This window comes from Canis aureus, chromosome 8 (genome assembly GCF_053574225.1).
Source record: "Canis aureus isolate CA01 chromosome 8, VMU_Caureus_v.1.0, whole genome shotgun sequence".
NCBI lineage: Eukaryota > Metazoa > Chordata > Mammalia > Carnivora > Canidae > Canis > Canis aureus.
In genome coordinates this window covers 23497639-23523467 of record NC_135618.1, presented here as the reverse complement: position 1 = coordinate 23523467, position 25829 = coordinate 23497639, and the positions used below count along the sequence as shown (strand labels likewise).

Here is a 25829-nt window from a genome sequence, read left to right as displayed (position 1 = left end):
TTTATATGAAGGATTATTAATACATAGGATGGGTCAAGGGGAGAACAGAGATGAGAATATTAGGTTGGAGACTTCCAATAGTCCTCACCAGAAAAAATAAGAACCTGGCATACAGTGTGTCCATGAAAATGGAAAAGATATGAGAATATAAGATTCAGTAGGAACTAGACTTGGCAGCTATTTGGATACAAAGAAGTGAGGAAAAAGTCAATGGAAAATCCAAGATTAATCCTGGGAGTCAAGTGACAGTTTTGGTAACAATATCAACAAGAACAAAAAGGGATCATTTGTTTTAATCCTAGTGGATTTAAGATGTTGGCAGGACATTTAGGTTGTAATATCAGGCAGTTAGAAACAGGTGTGTAGAGTTCAGGAGCAAAGCCAGGACCTGAGGTGTAAACTTGAACCACGGCTACAGAGAGAAGATACACAAATGGATAAAATTCCCAAGTAATAAAGAAGTGAAAAACTCCATGCATGGAAATCTGGAAATCACTACCACTTTACAGCATAGCTTTCCTGCTTGCATGTACGGTCTATTGCTGAAGATTAGCAGAGGCTAACAGTTCCTCAGTGATGGAAAAACAGGATTGTCAGACACATCAGGAAAAAAAAAAAAAAACTAGGTTGGAGTTCACATAGAAAGGAGTACCACTCTAGAATTCCCTTCTAATAACACTTTATAGCAATGAACTGAGCAAACACAAGTTTAGAGCTCTAGAAAGCTGTCCCAAAACAGGTGAGTTCACATTTTTAAAAAAATCAATACACATCTTTGAGTCTACATTTTTTATACTCCTAGGCTGGTAGAAATGTAGCTTTTTGTGGAATTTATTACTGGGGTCAGTTCTGACTCAAGAGGAGCCATTCAGGCCAAAGAAAAGTACAGTTTGTCAAGTTGTTAACTTGTTTTGTAAATGGTATCTTTCTTACCAATGTTATTACAGATTCCTTTCAGTCTTTAATGTTTTGTAGCTTTGGTATATGGTAAGAAGACACCAGAGTGGGGTAAGCGGCTACCAACTGAAAGCCACATTCCTTGCCTCTGAAAGCAAAGCTACGGATGGCTTCTTGAGAAGTGTGATGGCTAATTGTATGTGTCAACTTGGCTGAGCCATGTTGTTCGCGTATTTGGCCAAACATCATTCTGGATGGTCCTGTGAGGGTGTTTCAGGGTGAGGTTTGCATTTAAATCAGTGGACTTTGGGAAAGCAGATTGCTCCTTATAATGTGGGTGGACCTCATCCAATCAGTTGAAAATGTGAATAGAACAAAAGAAGGACCTCCCCCAAGCAAGAGAGGGCTCGGCCAGCGGCCTGCCTGCGGACTGCAGCTGCATCACTGGCTCTGCGCCACGGCTTCACACTGACAGCCTTCGACGTAAATGACAACATCCGCCCTTACTGAGACTCCAGCCTGCTGTCCCATTCCACAAATTTTGAGTTTGCCAGCCTCCAACTCCTTAAAATAAGGAGTTGGCTCTGTTTCTCTGGAGAACCCTGACTAATCCAAGAGGAACGGAAGGAATAAAGAAACATCACTCCAGGTGATCTGAAGAAATTAAAACTATGATGCAGGTTGTTTGGAAAAAAGCAACCTAGTCCAAAACCAAACGGTGGAAAGCAAACTGACTTAGGCATTAGATTAGCTGAAACGACAAAGTGATCAAAAATGAAGAGTTCACTCCCCAACTTTTCTTGTTCCTGGATCATTTTTGTAAGTCACTGGCAGTTTTGCAATCTTTAGATGTTTTTGTCTGCTTTTCATGATATGAGGGGATTGCACCTAGTTTTAATCTGTTTATTTCAAATTCATTTTTCTGCCCTATGCAGTATAGTAGTGAAACTTGATTAGTAGCAATTTTTTCATTTATCATTTATCAATTTCAGATAGTGGTGCACCAAATGACAGACAAATTAAGCTATCGTACCCCAATTTCAAAATCGTTAATATCTTCAAGTTATGTAGCTCTCTTTGTACAAGTATTTGCATGTTGTATTTTCCCTTTTGTATAAAAATAAGTGGAAAATACCTTATTAAGGGGTCAAAAATAATGCTAACAAGCCTAATAAGTCTCATAAAGTTAGCATAACTGAAGACAGAGATCATTGGGCATGCTAAGACAGGGAGATGTACCGCTTCTGTCTCAGAATCAATCTCCACTCAGTTGAATCCATTTCAAACAGTCTGTGTGCCTTCAGGCCTCAGGGGTTCTTCACTTAGAATTCTTGCTGCCTGGAATTCTCTGCCTACTTTTCCCAGGTTTGGTCGCTTTCATTCAATATTGCTTCAAATGCCATCCCCTTAGAGATTTCCCTAACGACTCTACTTAAAATAGCCTATCCTTCTGTACCTACCTTCCAAATTTTGTATGTGGCTGAGCCAAGCTTTAAGATTGGAGAAATTGCTACTAATTACAAAGATCTAAGAAGTACTTTCAATATTTTTCTTATTTACTAAAAATATTGTAAGAACTCTGGCATTTTTTTTAAAAGTAAGCCTACTTTTACAGAAGAAAAAATATAGAAATATACAATAAAGTAAGTGTAGAGCCTAATGAATTACTATAATGAAATGTCTGAGAAATGAGCACCTGGTCAGGAAGTAAAACACAGCCATCTCCCCCTGCAAAAATAACAACAAAAAAAAAAACCTTTAGGTGCAACGCCAACCACAATCCCATGGTTTCCCCCTATAGGTGACTGTCATGCTGACTTCTATTATAACCACTGCTTTGTTTGTCTTTCAGTATGCATCTATAACTGTCATTAGCCTGCTTTTGAACTTTTAAAGTCATATGGCACATATTCTTTTGTTTACTTCATTTGTGCAACATTGCTTTTTAAAAATGAATCCATGTTGTTCTACATGGTTATACTTCATTCACTTAGTTTGCTCTATTGTGTTCCATTGCATGAGTATACCACAACTTACTTATCCATTCTGTGTTAATGGATGTTTGAATTGCTTCATTTGGGCTATTAAAAATGATATTATTATGGACATTCTTGTATGGGTAACCTCACACATTTATGAGCATGTTTCTGTGAAGTATATATCTATGAGCAGAAATGCTGGGATATGGAATTGTCAGTTTATCTAGATTATATCAAGCTGTTTGTTCAAAGTAGTCAGGTCAATTTATACTCCTGCCAAAGGTGTGTCAGTGTTCACATTGCTTCACTTCTTTGTCCACTCTTGTTATTATCCATCTTTTAAGTTTTAGCTCTTCTAGTAGGTGCCAAGTGGTATCATTATGGTTTTAATTTGCATTTCCCCTGATTACTAATGACATTGAGCACTTTTGCATACTTTTTGATCCATTTGGATAATTTTGGTTATGAAGTACCTATTCAAGATTCTTTTGCCCATTCTATCGGGTTGTATTTCTTATCAATATTATGAAAATGAGACCTGTATCAATTAAATGTTAAAGGCCTTTGCCCATTCTGTGGCTTGCCTTTCTGTTATCTTTAATGATAGCTTTAATGATGAACAGTAGTGTTTTATTTTAATGAGTCCAATTTACCAATCTTTCCCATCAAGATGTTGTTTCTGTGTCCTGTTTAACACCATGATCTGAACATCAAGAAAATATGCTTCCGTGTTTTCTTCTAAAATATTTTCGCTGTTCACATTTTGGTCTCTAATCCATCTGGAATTAACCTTGGTTATGATGTTAAGTAGGAGCAAAATTTAATTTTCTTTTTCTCCATATAGGTACTCAATTGTTCCAGGACCATGTTCTGTCCTTTCCAAGTGCGATTCCTATAACATCCCATTTAACTCACCGATTGGGCTTGGCAGAGGCAGATGGGTCTCAGAGAATGGCTGTAGAATATCAAATTCAGGTAGGTAATTGACTCCAATTATAATTGTTATTCCAGATGTGGTCTTATCCTGCAGCAACTCAACATAGCCCTGGGTACTTGGTATCCAGCTCTGGTTCTGGTAAATGCTTTTTCTCGATATCAGTTTGTAAAGCCTACTAGAAGCAGTTTGGTTTTGCCTATACCAAGTACAGCCTGACACTTTCACTTCATGACTATATTTTACTGATACCATAAGTTGGTATTCAAGGACTTCATTCATTTTAACATCCCTCTGAGCATGCTAATGAGACCTGGTGAAAATAAAGTAGTCAGTGCTCTAAGTACCTTATCAAAAAGAAGGAGATAAAAACCCATAAAAATTCAGAAGCCCAACAGCATGATGAGGTTTTTAGGGCTCCAGTGTTTCCAGGTATATCCCAGGATATCCCAAGTTGCCTCCCCCTGTACTTCTACCATTAAAGTATAATGCTTCTTAGGCATCTTTGGATTCTGGAGGCAATATATTTTGCATTGGAATGTGATTTTCTGCCCCATTGGATGAATAACCCTTGGAATTGCCTGTTTTGAGTGGGTCCCAGAGCAAGAAAAGGTTATAGATCCAAACTACAGTACAAGCTGCTTTACTTACATGGACTTTGCAACCCAGAAGACCCAATGAAGCTCAACATAATTATGGCCTGTGGTGATGCCATATACAGCCCCTCACAAGCACAGTGTAACTTAGGGTTTTAAATCAAAGCCATGCTCTCTTTTATGTATAATTACCTTTCCCTTGAAAAAGAACTCCTACCTTACTCCTGGATCTTAGATGAGACTGAACACTTAACTGTGCTCATTGACTATAGCATGAACTGGGTATTATTTCATCCACGAAATCCTAAATTTAGTATGTACAATGAAGTGACCTGTACAAGATCAAGCTGAAGCAGATCCTGAAGGCACAGGCAAGCTACATGATCCAGTGGCTCAGATGCCTCTAGCAACTACTGCACAGCTTCTTCTTCCTGTCATGGGGAGTACCTATAACTTGTTAACAGAGAAAGAAAGAACTCAGGCCTGGTATATAGTTGGTTCATCACAACATGCTTCAGCAATTACCATTCCAGTCTAGAGTGTCTCTGAAAGGTGAAAGTGAAAAAAAATCTTTTCAGGGGGCAGAACTTTGAGCAGTACTTCTGGTTGTCTGCTTTGTCTAGGTAAGGAAATGTCCATGGTGTAGATCTACAGTGTTTCATGGGCAGTGGCTAATGAATTGGCCAGGGACTCAGTCACTTTGAAAGAATGAGATCAGAAGACTAATGACAAGATCTGAAGCAGAGACATGTGAATGGACCCCTCAGGACAAGCACAAAATATGAGGATATTTGTGTCCCATGTGATGTTTATCAAAGGGCAACCACTGTGGAGAAAGCCTTCATTGATCAAATGGACAGGCTGACTCATCCTATAGACATCAGTTACCCTCTTTCCCTAAGCATCCCAGTGGTTGCTCAGTGGGTTCTTCTACAAAGCAAATATGGCAGCAGGGATAGAAGCTATACATGGGCTCAGCAACACAAAATTTCTCTTACCAATATTGACCTTGCTGTTATCACTGTTGAGTGCCTAACCTGCTACGAACAGAGATCAATGCTGAATCACCAGTAGGGCCTCATTTCCTAGGAGATACTAGCTGCCTAGTGGCTAATCACGTTGGACCTCTTCTCTACTGGAAGGGCCAGCAATTTGTCTTCATAAAAATACTTATCTTGGGGATCCCTGGGTGGCGCAGTGGTTTGGCGCCTGCCTTTGGCCTGGGGCGCGATCCTGGAGACCCAGGATCAAATCCCACATCGGGCTCCTGGTGCATGGAGCCTGCTTATCCCTCTGCCTGTGTCTCTGCCTCTCTCTCTCTCTCTCTCTCTCTCTCTCTGACTATCATAAATAAATAAATAAAATTAAACAAAAAACCACCTCCCTCTAAATAAAATGCTCAATAGAGTTTAAAAAAAAAAATACTTATCTTGGATATGAATCAGAAGTCCCTTCCTGTAATACTACCGATCACAGTATTATAGACATTGTGAGAGCACAATGAGAAATTCATTTCACTACAAAAGAAATGTAGCAATGGGCTTGTGACTATGAAATTCATAGGTCTTTCCATGTACCAAATCACCCAGAAGTGGCTTGCTTGATAGAATAATCATCTACAAAAGACTCAGTTATTTGGCCAGCTGGGAGACAAGATTTTGAAAGGCTGAAGTGCTATCATACAAGATAAAGAAGTACTTTGAATCAGTGATCAATACAAGATGTGTTTCTCCCACTACCAGAATACAAGGGTCTAGAAATCAAGGAAACAAGAGGATGGATTTCTGTCCATATTATATTTAACAATCCACTCACGGATTTTTTTTTATTCTCATTTATGTAAACTTGGGCTATACTGGTTTGGCAGTCTTAGTTCCCATGAAAAGAATATTTCTACCAGGGCACACAAAATGATTCAAATGAATTAGAAGTTGACTGACACTTGCATATATTAGGCTCCTCATGACACTAAACCAAAAGCAAAGAAAGAGGTTCCCATAATGGCTGTGGTGATTGATCCAGATAATTACAGCAAAATTGGCTTACTGATACACAATGAGGTCAACAAGAACTATGTTAGGAGTCCAGGAATTCTCTGGGTTGCCTCTTAATATTTCTTGACCAATAGTCAAAATTAATAAGCAACTCAACTATTGAGGACTTAGATCTTTCCAGAATGAAGCTTTGGCTACCCTAGTAGGTAGAGAGCCTTAACCAGTGAAAGTACTGACCATGAGCAAAGAAAAATGGAGTAGAAGAAGAAGTTATAAATATCAGCTGCAGCTTTATGGTCAGGCATAGAAATAAGTACCAAAGTACACATGAAAATTTTATTCATTGCATGTTCTGTATATCTTTGTATATATTAACTATTTCTTCTTCCCTCTTCCCTTAAGTCCATCCCTTTCCTTCCCTCAAGTCATATAGGAGATGTTGGTGTTGGCACACTTTTATGGTTTCATTTCAGGTTACAGACTATTCAGGTGGGATTTGTGACTGAACTAGCAGTGTGTATAATAATAACTGATGGGACTTTATTTTTCCCCTTTGGGGGAAAAAGGTGAAAATCTCTTTGCACACAAAAAGATAGTTAAATCTGCATAGATGAAAGCATAAAATTATAGTTGTACAGAAAGTTAAATATGAGTAGGGAGTATATGAGAATGTTTAATAGCTAAAAGGGAAAATTGTGCTGGTTACTTGCTACAGGCACTCAAGTGTTTCCCCTCTCACTTCACACACACACACACCCATCCTTCTATATTCTGTGGTTCTTCTGGGTTGGAATATTCAAACTACATTTCCCACACTTCTTTGCCAGCTGAATTCCTGTTGGGTTTGGTCAATAGGAGTAACTGCTGAGAAATCTGAAGACAGCACAGATTCCAGCACTGTGATGTGATAGTTGCTGGTATTTGCTACAGTGGTAGCAAGTGGCAACTTCAACAGCCCAGGGATAGTACCTATATACAGTTTTAGCTCTGGTCCAGGGAGTATCATTTTAGCAGATCAGGGACCAATTACAACAGTTTTTAAAGTGCAGCAACAGGTACATACTTTTGGCAATTTCTGAACTCTAAGGAAATCACCCATCCCTCTTTTTTTTTTGTTTTCCTGTCATACAGTGTCATTCGTTTTCCCTTTTGCTTTTCCAGCCTTCTAACCAATTCCTGCATTAAATTCACTGAAATACCTTTGCTGGTTTCTGATTTCCTAAATGGACTTTAAGTAATTAACCATCCCTTTAATTTTTATATTTTTCAGTTTCAGAATCTCTGTTTTTTGTTTTGTTGTTTTGCAAATATAAGTATACCATGTCACCTCTTACAGTTTCTAATAACAGCTCCAAGTTTGGCTTTTATCTACTGAAACATACTAAGCATAACTGTTTCATGATCTAGGTCTAATAATTTCAGCATGTAGAGTCCTCATGGGTCTGTTTCTATTGTCTATTGTTTCTGTTGTTTCTTACTGATAGTATCTTCTCTTCATGAGTCCAATTATATCTGATTATTCGCTTGATATTGAATTTTAAAATTACTCACAGATAAAATTTGACACCTAGAATAATGTTACCTTCCTCCAAAGATGTGGAGGATATGGGGGCATTAGAATTATGGATTACCTTAATCCAAAATCAAAGTTTAAGACTTCCTGGACCTAACAGAATCATCAACATTTAGCTGTAGTATTAGGACAATTAGTTTATTTACACTTCGGTCTTACTCTTATGATAATCCTTCAGGAGTCCCAGCCTTTGGCCTCACCTCTTCTATCTTCCAGAAGTTCTAGTTATCTTTTCATAAGTTCCTCAAGCTGAAAAGAAACCATGAGAGTTTGAAGCAAAAATATCAATGAAAACAATTCTCTCCCTCTAAAGTTAATAAAATACCAAAGAGACTCTTACAGACTTTTTGATAATTTTAAATTATCTTTTATTCAGAGATGGTCAAATTAAATTTATGTAAGTCTCTGTCAAGTTTAGTTTTGCATTGATATGTATATTTGTGAAAGACTCAGATGTATTCATCCAAGAAAGTAATCATAACAATACTTTTTAAACATAATTTTAGCAAACAGAAATTTAATTAATTTGGAGAAAGTCACTACCAACATTCAATTTTGCCTGATTCAAGTTTTTCTCTAGGGGTACAGGATCAAATCTGAAGATGAAAGTTTGGAGGAGAACCACAAAGTATGCTGTGGAAAACATCTGAGCAGAGAAGATTCAAGATAAAATAAATAAAGGACTAGCAGTTCTGTTGTGATAAAATTCAGATCAGCCTCCTCCTTCTTTTCTACTGTTACAGCCTTGATGGCAATAATTTTTAATCTCCCTGTTTAGTAAATTAAATGAAATGGTAATAATGACCAGCCCCAAATTTTCAAGCCTATTTTCAGTTTAGCATACTAGTAGCCTAGATTCTCCTTGCCATATGCTATTCCCATAGAACAACCCAACTTCATTTATCAGTTCTCCAAGAAAAAAATCATTAACACTCTGGAATGAGGTAAAATGAACCAAAAATCTCCCTCAGTAGAACCCCATAAAATGATCAATAGGTAGATATAATTAAATTATAAGGGTGCCTGAAAGTGAGACAATCAGATTGAGCCACTGTGGCCCCAGAGCAGCACAGTCAAGAAACACTACCAGCATGCTGCAACATTTCCTCACTTATGTCTCCCATCAGTTATGATTTTATAATGACCTCATTGTACTTCATAGATGCAGTGAAAGCGATTTGCATAGCCTTTCCTCCATCACTTGGCCCTTTATTTTGGAAGCACAATTGATTTTATGAACACAAATACCCTTTCTCAAACATAAATGTCTCCTTACATTTTTGTTACAGATTGTAATACAAGCTTTTATTTTATGGCTTCTTTCTTCCTTAGGTTGTAATAAATATATTTTAAGATATCATACTTCAACATATTTCCTAAGAAATAAAAAATAGTATCTAAGGGTCTCTGGGTGGCTCAGTCGGTTATGCATCTGCCTTTGGCTCAGATCATGATCCCAGGGTCCTGGGATGGAGCCCCACATCAGGTTCCCTGCTCAGCGGGGAGAATGCTTCTTCCTCTCCCTCTGCCCCTCCTCCCCATTTGTGCTCACTCTCTCTCTCTCAAATAAAAAAAAGAAAGAAAAAATAGTAATCTCTATATCATTTCCTCCATCCAACAAGTCAAGTTCATTTTATGTAAAACATTTCTTCCCTTGTAAAATCAGAAGGTAAGTTTTTCCAAAAATTATTTTAAGGGGAACTTGGTGGCTCAGTTGGTTAAGCATCTGACTCGATTTCGGCTCAGATCATGATATTAGTAGTAACATCAAGCCCCTCTGTAACAAATTCAACTGTGCTTCGTATCATGTACCTCTCTAGTCGAAGTGGTACTATAAACATTCAGTGACAATGAATCAGTGTTAATTATAAATCCTTGATCCTTTGCAATGTGCTTGAAAACACAAACCTTTTGGGTTAAAAGCTTTAACACTTGTTAGGAAGAATTTGTCACGTGGGTTTGGAATCTTTGGTTTTCCCCCTTTATGAATTGTACTGGCTGTTGACCACCAGACACCTGACTGCAAATATCTTTTTTCTTGTATTCCCATATTTCTAGACAATGATTTTTGTAAGACAATAAATTTATTCATTATAAAAAAAAAAAAAAAAAAACGCTAGGCATGAAGCCTGCTTTAGGATTCTTTCTCTCCCTCTCCCTCTGTGTCCCTCCCACAATAATAATTTAAAAATTATATTTATAATAATAAATATTTATTATTATAAGTATTATTATTTAAATTAGCTCTCTAGTCCTATAGCTGACCCCAAAGAAAGTGACCAAAAATCAAGTTCTATAGAACTTTTTTGGTTTGTATTTAAACTAACAGTTGATGCACTTTCACAAAGAAATCAGTGTTGTATTTTTCTTAACATTCAACTTAAAACATTAGACATAATAAGCTGAATGGAGGAAAATCGTGATCAAAAGCTAAAAATATAAACATGAAAAAAGTAAACATGAAAACAAATCTTTAAAAAAATTCATTTAATTACAAGAAAATTGGCCAGAAAATTGCACAGTTCCAAACAAATCCTCTATATAATCACAAGAGCTCATTTACCATCATCATTTTATATTTATCTTTCAAATAACGCTCCTTCTATTGAACCTAGCCTTTACTGGCAAAAATTAGGATACTTGGGTGTTTTTACTGTTTAATAGTCCATAAACAAAATGGGCCTTTGTTCCCAAAGTTAGAACGGTGTCTATTATTTTGCTTCAGAGAAACTTTAAAATTGTTCCCTTACAAGGATTTCAATTAGCCATTCCCAAAATCCAACGTAAAACACAAAACAAAACAAAACAAAAAACCACTGCTGTCTTACTAAAAGATTCCTGTCTTCCATTTCATTTTACCAGCCCGAGAACAAATTCGGAGAAAAGCTTCTTAAGTCCTGCAGTTTCAAATTCCTTTTGTAACTCATCCAACGATGAATACTCTTTGACTTCAAATGCCAGAAACCTGCATTATACAAGAGAAACTCATGAATATGCCTAGATTTGTCAGAGTATAATTATCGATTCAGTTACTTTTCCATCTGCAATCGTACTAAATTATACCTTTTGTGTTCTGTCTGTACTTTTGTTTCAAACAGTACACTAATCATTTTCTCTTTGCATTTCTTTCCACTTGAGTCCACATCTACTTTGGAGGTTTTCTGAAGAATCAGGTACTCCTAAATGATAAATCAGTACATTAAATACATATCTTACTCTGAATCTCCAAGTCCTAGTTTTAAAGGAGCCATGGGCCTGCAGGGTTATTTTCCTGCCTGGAGTACTCTCTGAATCAAGCAGGAAGAGGGCTACAGTGTCTTTCTATTCTAGGCAGAAGAATGTGCTAGTTGAAGGAGGCCATCAAACTACACAGGTTTAAATCTGGACTGCGTGGCCTCCTGAATCTGATTCCAGGCTGGTTATCTAAGCCCTCTGTGCCTCAGGAACCTAATCCATAAAACAGTACTCAGAATGGCACCCACCTTATGGGAAGCTGTGATGATTAAATGAGTTAATACATGCAAAGCACTCAGAGGACAGGCTGGCACAGAGTGCTATGGCACAATTAATAGTACAGCCAGGGGATCTCTGGGTAGCTCAGTGGTTTGGCTCTTGCCTTCGGCCCATGGCGTGATCCTGGAGTCCTAGGATCGAGTTCCACATCAGGCTCCTTGCATGTAGCCTGCTTCTCCCTCTGCCTGTGTCTCTGCCTCTCTCTCTGTGTCTCTCATGAATAAATGAATAAAAATCTTAAAAAAAATAGTACATCTACTGGCAGTATTATTACTATTTCTGTGCCTGAAAAAAGATAATAGGCACACAGCACTTACCATTCAAATTGGATGGTATCTATAATTTGTACCTCCAATTCTCAATCCTGATATACAATCTTTAAAAATCTAACCAAGATATTTACATTAAATAGTATTTTAGGGAAAGCTCATAAAAAAGAAAACACATTAGGGATGCCTGGGTCGCTCAGTGGTTGAGCATCTGCCTTTGGCTCAGGGCATGATCCGGGGGTCCTGGGATAAAGTCCTGCATTGGGTTTTCCACAGGGAGCCTGCTTCTCCCTCTGCCTATGCTTCTGCTTCTCTCTCTGTGTCTCTCATGAATAAATAAATAAAATCTTTTTTAAAAAAACTCTTTAAAAAGTGTAATTTCGGGATGCCTGGGTGGCTCAGCGGTTGAGCATCTGCCTTCAGCCCAGGGCGTGATCCTGGAGTCCCGGGATCGAGACCCACATCGGGCTTCCTGCATGGAGCCTGCTTCTCCCTCTGCCTCTCTCTTTCTCTGTGTCTTTATGAATAAATAAATTTTAAAAAAATAAAATAAATAAAAATAAAAAGTATAATTTCTCTACATTAGCAAAGTTCTAGTCATATGAATAAATACTTGTTAATTAACTGATGGATCCAATCTGAGTAACAACATCTGCAAAACAGCTGCACTTAGCCTACCATTCCTGAGCTGGCCTAAAGAAAAGTCTGAGCCTTTCAGGGAAATATGAACAAGGAAATTAATTTGTATTCATTTTGTTAGCCAGTAGTTTACCCGAAATGTCAAGTTTTATACATATGCTATAAATCACCTTGCATATCTGGTACTTTGGTCAGACCTCAAACTAAGATTTAAACTTTAATTATTTGTGGCATCTAGAGCTATAACCCCAACACTAAGCTGGTTAACCAAATGCCAAATAAGTATTGTGATAAGCGCCCATCCTGAAAAAGCTAGTTATTCTACAAATCTTTCAGATTATAGGTTGTGCAAGCTAAATCTGTTTTGAATAAATTCAATTGTAAGTATTCTTGACCCAACCCATCTGAAAGCATAAAACCTATTAAGTGATTTGTAGTGCTTTCAAGATTTAAAATATAATAAGCAGCTTTCCTCGTCTGGTCCCACAGAAAACAGGTTAGATGAGTGGAGAATGCAAACTTGGAGAATCTGAAGATGATGATTTTGAAAGCAGCTGCTGAGACAAGTCAGGTGGAAAGCAAAAGTTAGGTAGGAGGTGACAAGCTGACAGCCTTAATGATGCTACTTCCACTAACACTAAATCCTGGTTAGGGGGAACCAGCTCCTCTTTCCAGGTATTATGGAGGCCAAATTAAAGCATCAGAATGTGTTTTTAACTGACAAAAAGTTAAAACTTTTACATACTACTCATAAAAAGATATACTTTGCTGTTCTTGAGGAATAAAATCTAAATATGCACGAACTTTTAGTGCACATTTATAAAGTTAAGGCTCAAAGCTAATTACAGAAACAAACATTCATGCACCACAGAGATTTTCTTATGATCTATCACTTTCATCATGTGGAATAATTTTTTAAATATCCACTTATTCTTCAAGCTTTGCAGGTTTGTAGTCATAATTAGAAGTTAGAGACATTCTTTAAAAAATAGAGATCCATTAACATCTTAATGATTAATTTGTCCCATGGTCACAAAACACACTTATAGACACACCATTTTACAGAAAATAGCCAAATTCATATTCAATGTTAAAATTTTTGGCACCTTGATATTGCTTCTGTCTCCTTGCAGTAAAATCAGTATTATTTTACCCATGAACATCAGTCTTCCTGTCAGCTTTAAATCGGAAGCCCACTTCTCAACAGTTTTGACATACTTGGTCTTTGCTCTCATGTGATCTAAATGCAAAAGAGTTATCCACAGTCCATCATCCACGGTCATGCCTGTTGCAAAAGTACACTTTTCACTGCCACTTCCAGTTTCTAGTTGGTTGAGGATGTGCCTGAGATTCTGCTGAATCCAAAGAACCAACTCGTGAATCATAGGTTCCGACAAAAGGTTCTCTGCTTGCTTAAGTAATTTCTCTTTCACAGTCATGGACTGGGCCCGGGTCAAGTGTTTGGAGTGAACTGAGATACCAGGTAGACACGAAGGGTAATTGACCGGCAAATGGAACACCAATTCTAAAGGGACATCCACACCCGTAAGTCCTTCGGCTTTTGTGAGAATTCTGAATACCGTCCCATCTGTTTCTGGAAAGCATCGAAAAATAATGATTAGCTATACATAATTCAGTTTGAATGGCACACCAAGAAGTTAAGATTTTTGTTTTCAATGAAAATTTAGGATTCATGACAAAACTGGAGATATCTTACAAATAGACACATAATACCAAGAGAGCCGTGATTTACAGATCTCCTTCAATCTTACCCATATTCATGGGCTTCTAAATACCAGCACTCAGGGCTTCTTTAGCATTTGCACTTTTGCCCCATTTCTATTCAGGTTTACCAGAAGGCTTTCTCTCTCTCTCTCTCAAGATTTTATTTATTTACTTGAAAGAGAGAACAAGAGAGAGAGCACAAGCTGGGTGAGGAGCAGAGGGAGAAGCAGACTCCCTATTGAGCAGGAAGCTCAACGAGGGGTTCAATCCCAGGACTCTGGGATCATGACCTGAGTTGAAGGTAGACAACCGACTAACCCACCCAGGGACCCTCGAGTTCTCATCACAAAATTTTTTTCTACCCACACTTAGTTCTAATTCTGGAAACTCTTAATGAACTCACAATAATGTTCAGAGTGTTGCAAAAAATACAATCAGTAATTAAAAGTTATACAGTACATCTAAGGAAGGTCATTTTGTGGCAAATCCAAGTCAAAGCAAACACTGGAATGCTGTGTGATTGCAGGGCCAGAGAAACTGATGACTGTGCATGAGACAGTAACTGCCTGGCCCCACTCTTTTCTACTTCAAATATATTAGTATCAGTGTAACATGAAGGTAACAAGATGAACTAAAATGGGGCTGACATCAATTCAGCCCTTTCTGGCTCCATGAGGAGGAGGGGGAAAGCACACACAGGATAGGAGATGAAACACTGCTCTCTTTCAGATTTGCTCGACTTCACCCCTCTGATGTGTTCCACACCACTTCACCCCACTTTTCAAAAAGTTGATAAAACGTCAGGCTGATTCATTCTGCAGGGGGCAGAAGCACACAGATCAGAAGAGCAGAGTAGAACAGAACTGGGTGCAGACGAATCTCTTTGAAGCTAACTTGCCTCTCTCTACCCCTACTTCTTTCTCCACAAGCCCTTGTTCCATTCTCCTTCACAAGAGAGGCAGGCAAACCTTTCTCATTTTCATACCTGGATTGCTGCTCAACAGCCTCAACAACTGGAACCTGAATGTGTCCCCCTTGAAAGAACCAAACAGAACATTAAAATGGCTTTCTAGCCATCTGATTCCATTTATATAAAAGCTGTTCTTACAGACATTGATTCACACAGGACCAAACACATCTGCTACGAAAAGGTTTTTGTTGTTGTGTTTTTAACAGACTCTTCAGTATCAGCTGCAAAGCACTATTTTAAGACACCATCCAGAAACACAGTGACCATCATACTTTAAAGGCCATATTAACATGATACAACTGAAATGTGTTTACAGAAGTAAAATGGGTACTGTATAAAGAAAAATTTTCCAAACCTAACTTACTTAGTGCACTCCTCTACAATCCATCATGTTTCTCAAAACCCTTCTTTCTTCTATCCAGTTCCTTATTTTTTAAAATATTTTATTATTAAACAGGGCCCCTATATGTAAGTTAGATTAGTACATTTCACTGTGAAATGGGCATTAGAAATATACCTACAGACAACGTATGACCATTAGGCTGAATAAACTCTCCAAAAATCCTTTAGGGAGCCCACTTTCTCCAATGTATTGTTATACATTCATCATTCAACAAACATCACCTCTTTAAAATCTGTCTTATGAGATTCCCATGGTACTTTGAACTTATTTTCTGGTACTTTCAGATCAGAAGTATTATGGCTGAAACAAATGAACTATTTTCTTCACCACTGGAATATCTCAATTTTCTTTTTAGATAACAGCCAAGAAACAATTTTACAAGTTATAAGAAACTTCAATTTTATGGCTCTACAGCTCTGAGAGCTAGTTTGTAACTATGGGGCTCACAGGTGCACAAGTCCTTGCTACCTGTGGTAAGCTAAATAAAGGCCCAACGATGTCCTAATCCCCAGAACACAGCAAAAGGGCCTTTTGCAGATGTGATTAGGTTAATGATTCTGAGATGGGCCCTAAATGTAATCACAAGTGTCCTTATAAGAGCAAGGCAGAGGGAGACTGTGCTACAAAAAGTAATGTAATCTCTGAAGTCAGAAGCTATGCTGCAAGCTTTGAAGACAGAGAAGGACCATGAGCAAAAGGGTGCAAGAAATGCAGCTCTAGAAGCTGGAAAAGGCAAAGAAGTAGATTCTCCCCCAGAGCCCCCAGGGGCAACACAGCCTTGCTGACCACTGGCTTTCAGCCCAGTGGAACCAATTTCAGGTTTCTGACCTTCAGGACTACAAGAGAGAAAATACATGTTATTTTAGGCCACCACATTTTTGGAAATTGGATATAGCAGCCACAGGAAACTAATACAGTGGAAACTTTTCCCTTCAAGCAAGACTCCCTTTCTGATCAAAACCCTGAAACCCACAGTGTTTTCCAGTCTCTGCCATTCAAGTATCCACCTGGTCCTCCCCAGTGCAGATAACGAGCTGACAGAAACAGGCAGTCCAGGGAGAAAGTATGAAAAGGCTATTGAGCTGGCTTTCAATTTCTTACCAATTATCATTTTTCTCTCTTAGTAATTTTCTGGTCCTAGTCTACAAATAGAAAACAAGGGAGAGGGGCACATGGGTGGCTCAGTTGGTTGGGTGTCCAGCTCTGTATTTTGGCTCAAGTCATCATCTCGGGGTGGTGAGATCAAGTTCCCCATTGGGCTTCATGCTGGGTATGGAGCCTGCTTGGGATTCTCATTCTCCCTTTCCCTTCCCTCACACTTGCACTCTCTCTCAAAAAAAAAAAAAAAAAAAAAGAGAGAGAGAGAGAGAGAGAGAAAGAAAAATCAATGGGAGATCCTTACTTTTGCCTTAGAAAATTGCAAAATTAGGGATCCCTGGGTGGTGCAGTGGTTTGGCGCCTGCCTTTGGCCCAGGGCGCGATCCTGGAGACCCGGGATCGAGTCCCACATTGGGCTCCCGGTGCATGGAGCCTGCTTCTCCCTCTGCCTATGTCTCTGCCCCCCTCTCTCTCTCTCTCTCTGTGCGACTATCATAAATAAATAAAAATTAAAAAAAATAAAATTGCAAAATTATTAGTTATATGTTTAGAAGAAAAATTGCTTTGATTCTTTCAAGAATTGGGAAGGATTAACATTCTTCCTAATTGGTCTTCGAGACAGTGATTCTTTGCCCATTTCCCCTTCACAACACACACACACACACACAGGCTACAAACTAACGTTACAAAAAATAATGCTATTTCTATAGGAAAATGAAAAGCCTAATAATGTACCCCATTCTGCTGATATTTAATGTGGTAATAAAACTATACATTCTTTTAAAAACTCATTTTCTCCCTAAAACTCTAGAAGTATGTATATTACGCTTCCATTTCATATCTGCCTTAGTTTGTACATGCAACTAAACTGGCTCTTTCTCACATCAGAATTTTTCATGTAACCACATGCACTGTCAATCTGATTTTTTCATTAAAAAAAACACACACACACAAAAAAAAAACAAAGTTGCCTCTATCTGCTTTAAGATTATTGGCTTAAAAAAAAAAAAAAAGATTATTGGCTTAGAAAGAGTGATTAACAAAAGTAATCATGCTCTAAATCTAATGCTAATCTTTGCCCACCCCCGCCGACCTCAAAAAACTCATTAAGCTTAACAAATTCATCTTTGTCAATAAACATCTAAGCCCCAGAAAACTTGTTTGCCCTAGAAAACTAAAATTTCATAAGTTCCAAGATTATTTTAATCTAAAGATCTTACCAAAAGATCTTGCTTCTGGTTGAAATTCACATATAAATTCCCTAGTTGTTTTTTTTTTTTTTTAAGTCACTCTGCCTTATAATAAGTGCATTAAACTCATAAATAAAACACTAACTAAAATAGGTTTCAAACCTTATTCTTCCTTGCAAGTATATGAAAGAAATTACACACTTAACCACACTCCACACAACAAAAATTCAAACTAGAAAAACTGAACTGAACCCCCAATTCCACAGCAATGTTATTTTTAAGGATTTCCCCTACTTCATGGTCACACAAGAGGAACTTAATAAATGCTCTCCAATTAACAGAAGATATTGGAAAATGTAAACAATTTAATAGAACATATTCTTCAAGATTCATTTAGCATCCATTAAGAAACCATATACAACGGACTTTCCTTTTACTTGTGTGTTTTTGGGTTTTGTTTGGGTTTTGGGTTTTTTGTTGTTTTTTAGGGCTTTCTGTGTTTTGTTTTTCGCAATGTTTAGATATCATCAGAGTAAGCCTTTGCTCAAAAAATCATGAAGAAGCCCCAATCCCCTCTTGTACTTTTTTGCATAGGGCTTTCTTTCCTCTTGCTCCCGGGCAGCTCACCATGCGTATGCATCCACTCATGCTGGTTTCTATGTTATGGCTGGATTTTTATATGTGTTTAAAATGCGGTTAGAGGAAAAAAAGCAAAAGGAAAACTAAAAATAAGTAAAGCAAAAAGTGACAATCTGATCCGTTAGAAGTCAAGTTCAAGGCTGAATTGGTTTTACACAGGTGAGCACAGTACTGACAATCAGCAGGAAACAGAGCTGAGCAGATTTAGAGGGGTCAGTGGGTGACAGTCATGATTGATTTTGCAAGAGGGCCCAATCCAATCTGAACATGAGTGTTAGCAGAATACAAAAACTCACTCTGAAGCTACTGTGCAAACACACTATATGATATTTAGTCTTATATGCCTTCCATTTTACAACTTTTTGATCTGCAAGATAATTTCCAGAAATACAACTCCACAGATAATGAGCACTGACTACAGCAATATAACCTGTGACACCCCCCCCCCAACTTCCTCATCAAGGAAGTGAGGATTTATAACAATATCAATTTCATCTGATAGGTGTGCATATGTAAGCATGTCCACACACTCCCCTTCAGAATTACTCTGAATATAAGTTGGGTGATACCCATCTCCTTTCTCTGAGTGATCATTAATGCTCTTTCACAAGTGTTATCCTTGCTAAGAATTCTTTTCCTCACACAACAGCCCCATCTCTATCAAGGAGTATGATACAGTACAAAGGTCCATACATTCTGTTCCTGGTGGTTACTTAACCAGCCTGAGCATCTGTTAACTTCTCTATAAAACAAAGCTAAGAGTACTCCTCATCAAGTAAGATACATATGAAGTATCAGGTACATGGAAGGTGACCTCATTAAACCTGGCACCTGGCCTGACTGCACTGTATGAGGGGGGGTAAAATATTTTGGATTTGGTCTACCCCACAGCCTTTCCTAGTAGATAGCAGTGTGGGGGGTTGCATAATTTGTACCCATAAGAGACAGTTATACTGGATGCCTCTTACTATAAGCTTACTATAACCATTGTAAAGAGGCCATGTGCTTAGTTCCCAGCACAAATTAGCCCAACTCTGATTCTAATTAGTCAGCCTCTTCAATCTTATGGCCTTAATAGCTGACCTTTGGGCAGGCAGCCTAACCCTTCCTGGGCAACCTCAAACCAGAAATACAATCCAACCCACAATATCCCACAATATTCTCCTGATTCCAGGAGGAACAAGGAGATGCATTATTTGTGGGGAGGCCAGAAAGGAACTGATGGTGTTAAGAATGTTCTGGTATCAATTTCCTATCCTCCACCCCAGGCCGACAGTGACCCAGAGAATGGCAGCCAGTAGCCCACTGTATGTTTATTGTGGTCTATTAAAGAAGGCCTTACCTTACCCTTAATTCCCAGTTGTGAACATCAAACAACCCTATTTCAATCACTGAATTGTTCTATTCTCCAATGAACCTTTCAGCAACAAAATGTCCTAAGTTGTTACACTGAATTCTTTTATAATTCAATTACTTATTGATGCCAGAACGCTGAATTAAATTAATTAGGAGGCATGGCTTGAAAGTCACGCTCAATTTAACAGCAGATAAAGGGTCCACAGTGTTCTCGCTATTAAGAAACTGCTCTCTTTCTTTCTAGGGTTACTTGTTTAGGTTTTTCTCCGACCCCTCAGTAGTATCTTAGGCTGAGCGATGTACTCCTGACCCAGCTCACTACCACTCCGTCCTCTTTAAGGTGTAATGGGAAATCATGCAATTTTCCGAGACATTCCAATTGAGCCGTTATGAAAGAATTTAGAAAAACTGATGATCTCCCAAATAGCCTGCCTTCAGGCAGAAGTAATTATCAGTAAAGAAAGACATGGAGACAGTGAATAAGATGATGAAGAATTATGAATGCTATCCAATCAGAAGAGGGGTGACAAGAAAACACTAAAAATAAATTCTTTCCTATGGATTGTCAAGGGCAATTTGACAGGCTAGGCAGTGAAAAAGAAACAGCTCCATTACTGGAACTGGCTGGCAGTGTCTGGAACAAAACAGTGGTCACATGACCACAGGTGATGCAAGAAAGAACCAATGAAAAGGTCCAAATCTGGCTTCCTGTGTGAATAAGCAACCAAATGATACCATGAAACCCACCTAAGTCCTAGACAGTTTTCTCACAACACCCAGAACATTTTTTAGACTACTTTCTTAAAGGTCAACCAACGGATGGTCAAAAGGCAATTTCAATAGTTGCTGAAACATAACGTAAGGCTAGGGCAGCCCCGGGTGGTCCAGTGGTTAGCGCGGCCTTCAGCCCAGGGCGCGATCCTGGAGACCCGAGATCGAGTCCCACGTCGGGCTCCCTGCGTGGAGCCTGCTTCTCCCTCTGCCTGTGTCTCTGTCTCTCATGAATAAATAATAAATAAATAAATAAAATAACAAAAGGCTAAATCCCGTTGCAAAAAGTTTACATAACATATTTAAGAACTAAGTGAAAATGGAAAATTATCTGCATCACCGCACGTTTTTCCATCACCTGCAGTCCTGGTTTTTACTTACTGGAAGTCACAGGCAGGGCCAGAATACCTTTTAACTATCATTGAAAAAAGAGCCAAAAGAAGCCCGCTAGACGGTAAGCCCCTAGGGGGCACGGGCGTTTGCGGGGCATCCGGACCCGGGAGCTCAAGGGCCTTTCGGCGGAGCAGAGGACGCCAGAGGCGCAGCCCCCCGGAAACGTCACGGAGCAGAGGCTCGCCGCGGGCGCCGCGCCGACCGCAGACGCACGGTCCCGGGAGCGGAGCGGAGCGGGGTGCTGGGCCCGTGACTCGCGGGGGCGCCGCCCTCGGAGACCGAGAACCGCGCCCCGGACACCTACAGAGGGCGCCCGGCCGAGCTACGGAGGGCGAAACGCAACTCGGGGCGGCTGGGTTCCAACCGGGGGGGCGGGCAGGCCGCTGCGCACGGTGCGCCCCGCAGGCATCACGGCCGCGGGGGGGGGCGGGGCTCCGGGAGCAGCAGGCCGCCCCCCCGCCCCGCCCGGTCGCCTCGCTCTCCCGCCGCCTCCCGCGGCCCGGCCCCGCCGCGCGCCCCCCGCGAGCGTGGGAGGAGGGCTCCCGTCGTGGACCTGCAGTCCGCCCAGTCCCGGCGCCGAGGGGAAGGACGCCCGGGCCCTGCGGCGCGGGGCAGTCACCTGAGCGGCTCAGCACTTCCCACTCGTCCGGCCCGCAGAAAATCGCGGCCAGGGCCGAGAGCTCCTCCCGCGCGGGCTCCGCCATGGCCGCCCCGCCGCCGCCGCCGCCGCCGCCGCCGCCCCGGTGCCCCGCCCCCCGTGCCCCGCCCCCCGTGCCCCGCCCCCGGCGCCCCGCCCACCGCCTCGATGCCCCGCCCACCGCCTCGATGCCCCGCCCCCGCCCCGCCCCGATGCCCCGCCCCTGCCGCCGCCGCCTTCTCCCCAACCCGCCCGGAGCGGCGCGGCCCGGCGGCCACTAGGGGGTGCCCCGAGTCTCCCCGGCGCGCCGGGCCCAGAGGGGACGGAGGCTCCAGACGTCCTTCCAGGAGCTCCTGCTTGCTGACTCTGGACGCCAGGCTCCATCTCTTTGGGGAGACTTTTCCCGGAGGCCGGAGGCGACCGTGCAGCGCACCCGTTTGCTTTCTGACCGAACAAGGAGGCTCCCTGCAAAGTCTGAAACCTCCTAACCTTAGCGCAGGCTTTGAACGCACCATTCCCGCCGGATCTTGGCCTTGCCCCCCCACCTCCTCCCCCCGCCCCCCCACCTCCTCCCCCCGCCCCCCCACCTCCTCCCCACACACACATCCTCCCCCACATCCCCCCCCCCCCCCCCCGGGGGTGGAGGACAGACTGCGCGAAAGGAACCTGCGGGCTAGGAAGAGGAAACAAGCAGGAGAGTGACCCGTGAGGAAGTGAGCCGAGGCCCAGCTCAGAACTGACCTAGGTGTTGGGGACCTCGCAGTTAACGGGGCAGGAGACGCCCTGTCCTTGGTGAAGCTGGGAGTGACTCTCGCAATGTGGAGCACCCCGAGCTGTGACTGGCGCTGGGACTCGGACCCGAGCCGGATCTCTGGGACTTCTTGCTCCTGACCCAGCAAAAGCAGAGACCTGCAGGTCCTGCCGTTCTAAGGACGTTACTGGGGTCTTGTGGGGAGCTGTGCGCCAGGGTGCTGGGAGCAAAGTCTTGATCTTCCCCGTTTGTCCCCTGCCGACAGCCCAAACTCTTTGGCCTTTGAGGATGCAAGGGTGTAAAGGCAGCAAACTCCAGCTTTTCAATATTACCCATTTTGTGACATTCGATGCATACAAAACAGTGGGACTCTCAAAGCTTAATAATGGAAGGATCGTCCTTGAATCCAGTGCTTCCATCTAAGAATTTGAGCAACATCCATCAATAGGGTAACAGAATTATCCATCCATTCTGTTCCAGCTTTGATTTAGTGAACAAGATTACAATGATCCTCTGTGATAGTCCTATCAGTCAGCATGTTTGGCTTGTCCTTTTGTTTTTCTACGTAACAATTTAAAATTTTGCAGCCCCAAGAAGTACTGGTCTAGCTCCTCGAGGTCCCACAATTTTTCTTTGTATCAGGAAAAAGTTTGTTAGATAAATGAGAAAACTTAGATGGCTACACAGTGACTCCTGTCATTGACCTACAGAAGTCACATCTAAAAGGGCTGATTTTGGGCAGCCTGGGTGGCTCAGCAGTTTAGTGCCGCTTGCAGCCCCGGGTGTGATCCTGGAGACCTGGGATCGAGTCCCATGTCGGGCTCCCAGCATGGAGCCTGCTTCTCCCTCTGCCTCTCTCTCTCTCTGTGTCTCTATGAATAAATAAATTTTTTTTTTCTTTTTGAAAGGCTGATTTTAAGATCCTGAATCCAGGGATTCCTAGGTGGCTCAGTGGTTGAGCGTCTGCCTTACACTCAGGTCGTGATCCCACAGTCCTAGGATCAAGTCCTGCATCAGGCTCCCCAGTGGTGAACCTGCTTCTCCTGCTTCTCCCTCTGCCTGTGTCTCTGCCTCTCTCTATGTCTCTCATGAATAAATAAATAACATCTTTAAAAATAAATAAATAAATGTAAAGATCCTGAATCCATGTTACCATCCTCAACATCATTCCCACTGTCCCTAAAGAGGGATTTTTAAGAAGGAAAACATGCTGGCTTCTGAAAAACCAGATAGGCAATCTAACCAGATAGACTGCAGGAAAAATGCTTTTCTCAGGATGCCATGGGATTTCAGTGACCCCAAGTAATTAAGAGCACTGCTGTGCACAAAATTGGAAAGACAAAAGTTTATTTAAGCCCATAATTATCTCTGATGTGGCCATTTTGTTTAATAATAATTTTTTAAATTTCTTTGACTTATTTCCAAAATAGCAGCAGTTCAATAGGTCCATAATTAGCTACAAAGGAGTACGGTGAACAAAAGAATAAATTTTTAATTGAAAATTACTTGATTTTAGTTTGAAGTCCAATATCAGTAGGAAAATACAAATATTAGTTATTTGACTTATTAAAGATAGTCTACAAAAAGTCAAATAGTTCATATCTTATTTTTAATTTCCCAAGTTCAACATAAGTGATATGAGCGAAATGAAATGAACAGCAAGGCTCCAGTTGTCAGAAATATTAGTAGGCAATCACAAAGCCTGCTGTCAGCTAGGATTCCATTAAATTGATGTAAGAGTACATCAATCTATTTAAAATTTTCTTGTCAATAGGTTTCTTCTTTGCTCTTCCTTTCTCTGTTGATTTTTCAACCTGCTTTTCATCCTCCATTTAGCATGTTTAAATAAAAAAGAAGTCGATGTGAATGTCTTTTAAATTGACACTATCCTAAGGCCCTGAAATCCCATGAATAAGTTTCTACTCTCTGACATTTGGAAGTAATCATCACAGAAGAAGCATAATGTCAGCTTGATATTTCTCACACTATGAAAATATCAGCTACATGTCAAATATCTAAAGCCTACCTTAATGTAATAAATTTTCTTGTATTCACAGGCTACTAAAAATTCTAAATATTTAAATGTGGAATGAATGTCTAGACGTGTGGATGAATGTCTAGTTAGAGCACAGTCTCTTTCTCTTCCTCTCTCTACTTCTCCTCTCTCAAACAGTGTATGATTTGCTAGAATATTATTTATACATGCAGCTTGCTAAACAGTTGTTTTCCCAAGACCATAAGGAGAAGTTTTAAATATCTCACCTCTAGTTAAACCACCAGCTCAGAAAATAGTTCTTTTAGCTTTTCTGAGAAAACATTTTTACTTACTTTATCATGAGTAGTATGTAGACGTAAATACTTACTCTGTGTCTGAAAATGTAAGTCAAACCCCATTTGGGCATAGATGTGAGAACACACAATTTTAAGAGTATTAGAAGAGGTTGGCTGGATACTAGTATCATATCAAAAAAGCTAAGAATACTGAAGTACTGGGACATAATAAGGAAAATGATCATGTTAAGACTATAAGTTAAAAAAAAAAAACTACTAAGAGTATTATATACCTGAAATTAATATAACACTGTATGTTAACTAACTGGAATTTAAAGAGAGAACCACTAAGAGTAAAGAACAAAAGAGGCATTAAATGCCACCTTGCTAAATCAACCTGAACTTCAATAAGCTGTGCTACTGGTTTTACCCAAAGAGTTTCTCTATTTACTCATTTCATAAAATGTTCTTGGGCACACACTGACTGTTGATTGTTCTAACCCTACCAGCTGAGTGTTTTGAGATACAGAGATGAAAGCAACAAGCCCTTGCTCTCAAAGACTTTAGTTTAGGGTTAGGCAAGTAAACACAATGAGCAACAATTCCAAGTTCTTTGACCACACCTTACTGATGTGAAGGTCAATGTAATAGGTGAAAGCAATGAGTGCTGAAGTAGCACGTACCTCCCACAACTTCCCAGAGGAGAAATATGTTTGCAATGTTCAGGAACATAGTACATTTCCAAAGGTGCATAAAGACAGTTGTGTTGCTCGGTCATTGTTTTCTTTATTCTGTTTCAGTGTGAAAGTCATAAATTGATTTTTCATCAAGATAACAAAATAAAAGCAAATAAAACCTATGAGAATTTGACAGTGAGTGACTCAGTAATCATACCATGTGGTGGCAAGATCTGCTTGAAGTTCAAATAATTTGTACTCACTCCAAAAGATTAGTTACATTCTACCTATGAGAAACATGCTTGATTCTTATGCATGAGTGATATCAAAACAGTTCCAGCCTGCATTGTGGGAAAACATCCACATGGCCCAGGTCCAATGGCATAAAAGTTCAATCCCTTATCAATATTATAAAAACAAGTCTTTAGTATCAGTAGGGTTTTAGAGTTTATATAATTAAAATAACATCCAACATTTAATTTTTGTTATTACTCTAACTGGCTTCCTTTTATTAATTATATTTTCTCACAATGTACTACTAGTATAGCTAGTTT

The 25829-nt window shown here is 40.2% G+C and overlaps 1 protein-coding gene and 2 long non-coding RNA genes across 7 annotated transcripts; 2 read left to right on the top strand and 1 right to left on the bottom strand.

Moving 5' to 3' along the window:
• The first annotated feature begins 994 nt into the window (after positions 1-994).
• Positions 995-9299, top strand: LOC144318510 (uncharacterized). Its single transcript, XR_013384477.1, has 3 exons — positions 995-1716; positions 3721-3851; positions 8554-9299. It is a non-coding gene; the product is annotated as an uncharacterized LOC144318510 (long non-coding RNA).
• On the bottom strand, positions 8083-21665 carry RWDD3 (RWD domain containing 3). Of its 5 annotated transcripts, XM_077905518.1 has the most exons (5): positions 21559-21665; positions 13501-13988; positions 11037-11152; positions 10802-10938; positions 8083-8222 (listed from the first exon to the last, which is right to left on the bottom strand). In XM_077905518.1, exons 1-4 carry the CDS (start codon positions 21641-21643, stop codon positions 10824-10826), a joined length of 804 nt encoding a protein of 267 aa, XP_077761644.1. In that variant the 5' UTR covers positions 21644-21665; the 3' UTR covers positions 8083-8222; positions 10802-10823. The 5 variants fall into 5 exon arrangements, with proteins under 5 accessions (XP_077761644.1, XP_077761643.1, XP_077761645.1 ...); XM_077905517.1 differs by lacking the exon at positions 8083-8222 and having other exon boundaries at positions 10446-10938; XM_077905519.1 differs by lacking the exon at positions 8083-8222 and having other exon boundaries at positions 10446-10938; positions 13501-13982; positions 21559-21661.
• A 514-nt stretch (positions 21666-22179) lies between these two features.
• LOC144318043 (uncharacterized) lies at positions 22180-23491 on the top strand. The gene is made up of 2 exons (XR_013383902.1): positions 22180-22776; positions 23236-23491. It is a non-coding gene; the product is annotated as an uncharacterized LOC144318043 (long non-coding RNA).
• The last annotated feature ends 2338 nt before the right edge of the window (positions 23492-25829 follow it).

Bases quoted from the DNA above. Each gene is read 5' to 3' on its own strand.
- RWDD3 (XM_077905518.1), bottom strand. From the start codon at position 21,643: ATGGCGGAGCCCGCGCGGGAGGAGCTCTCGGCCCTGGCCGCGATTTTC. The intron at 11,153-13,500 runs GTGCCAAAAATT...TTTATCATTTAG, and splicing joins GAGACAGAAGCAATATCAAG to GAGTACCTGATTCTTCAGAA. The intron at 10,939-11,036 runs GTATAATTTAGT...TGTATAATGCAG, and splicing joins GTACAGACAGAACACAAAAG to GTTTCTGGCATTTGAAGTCA.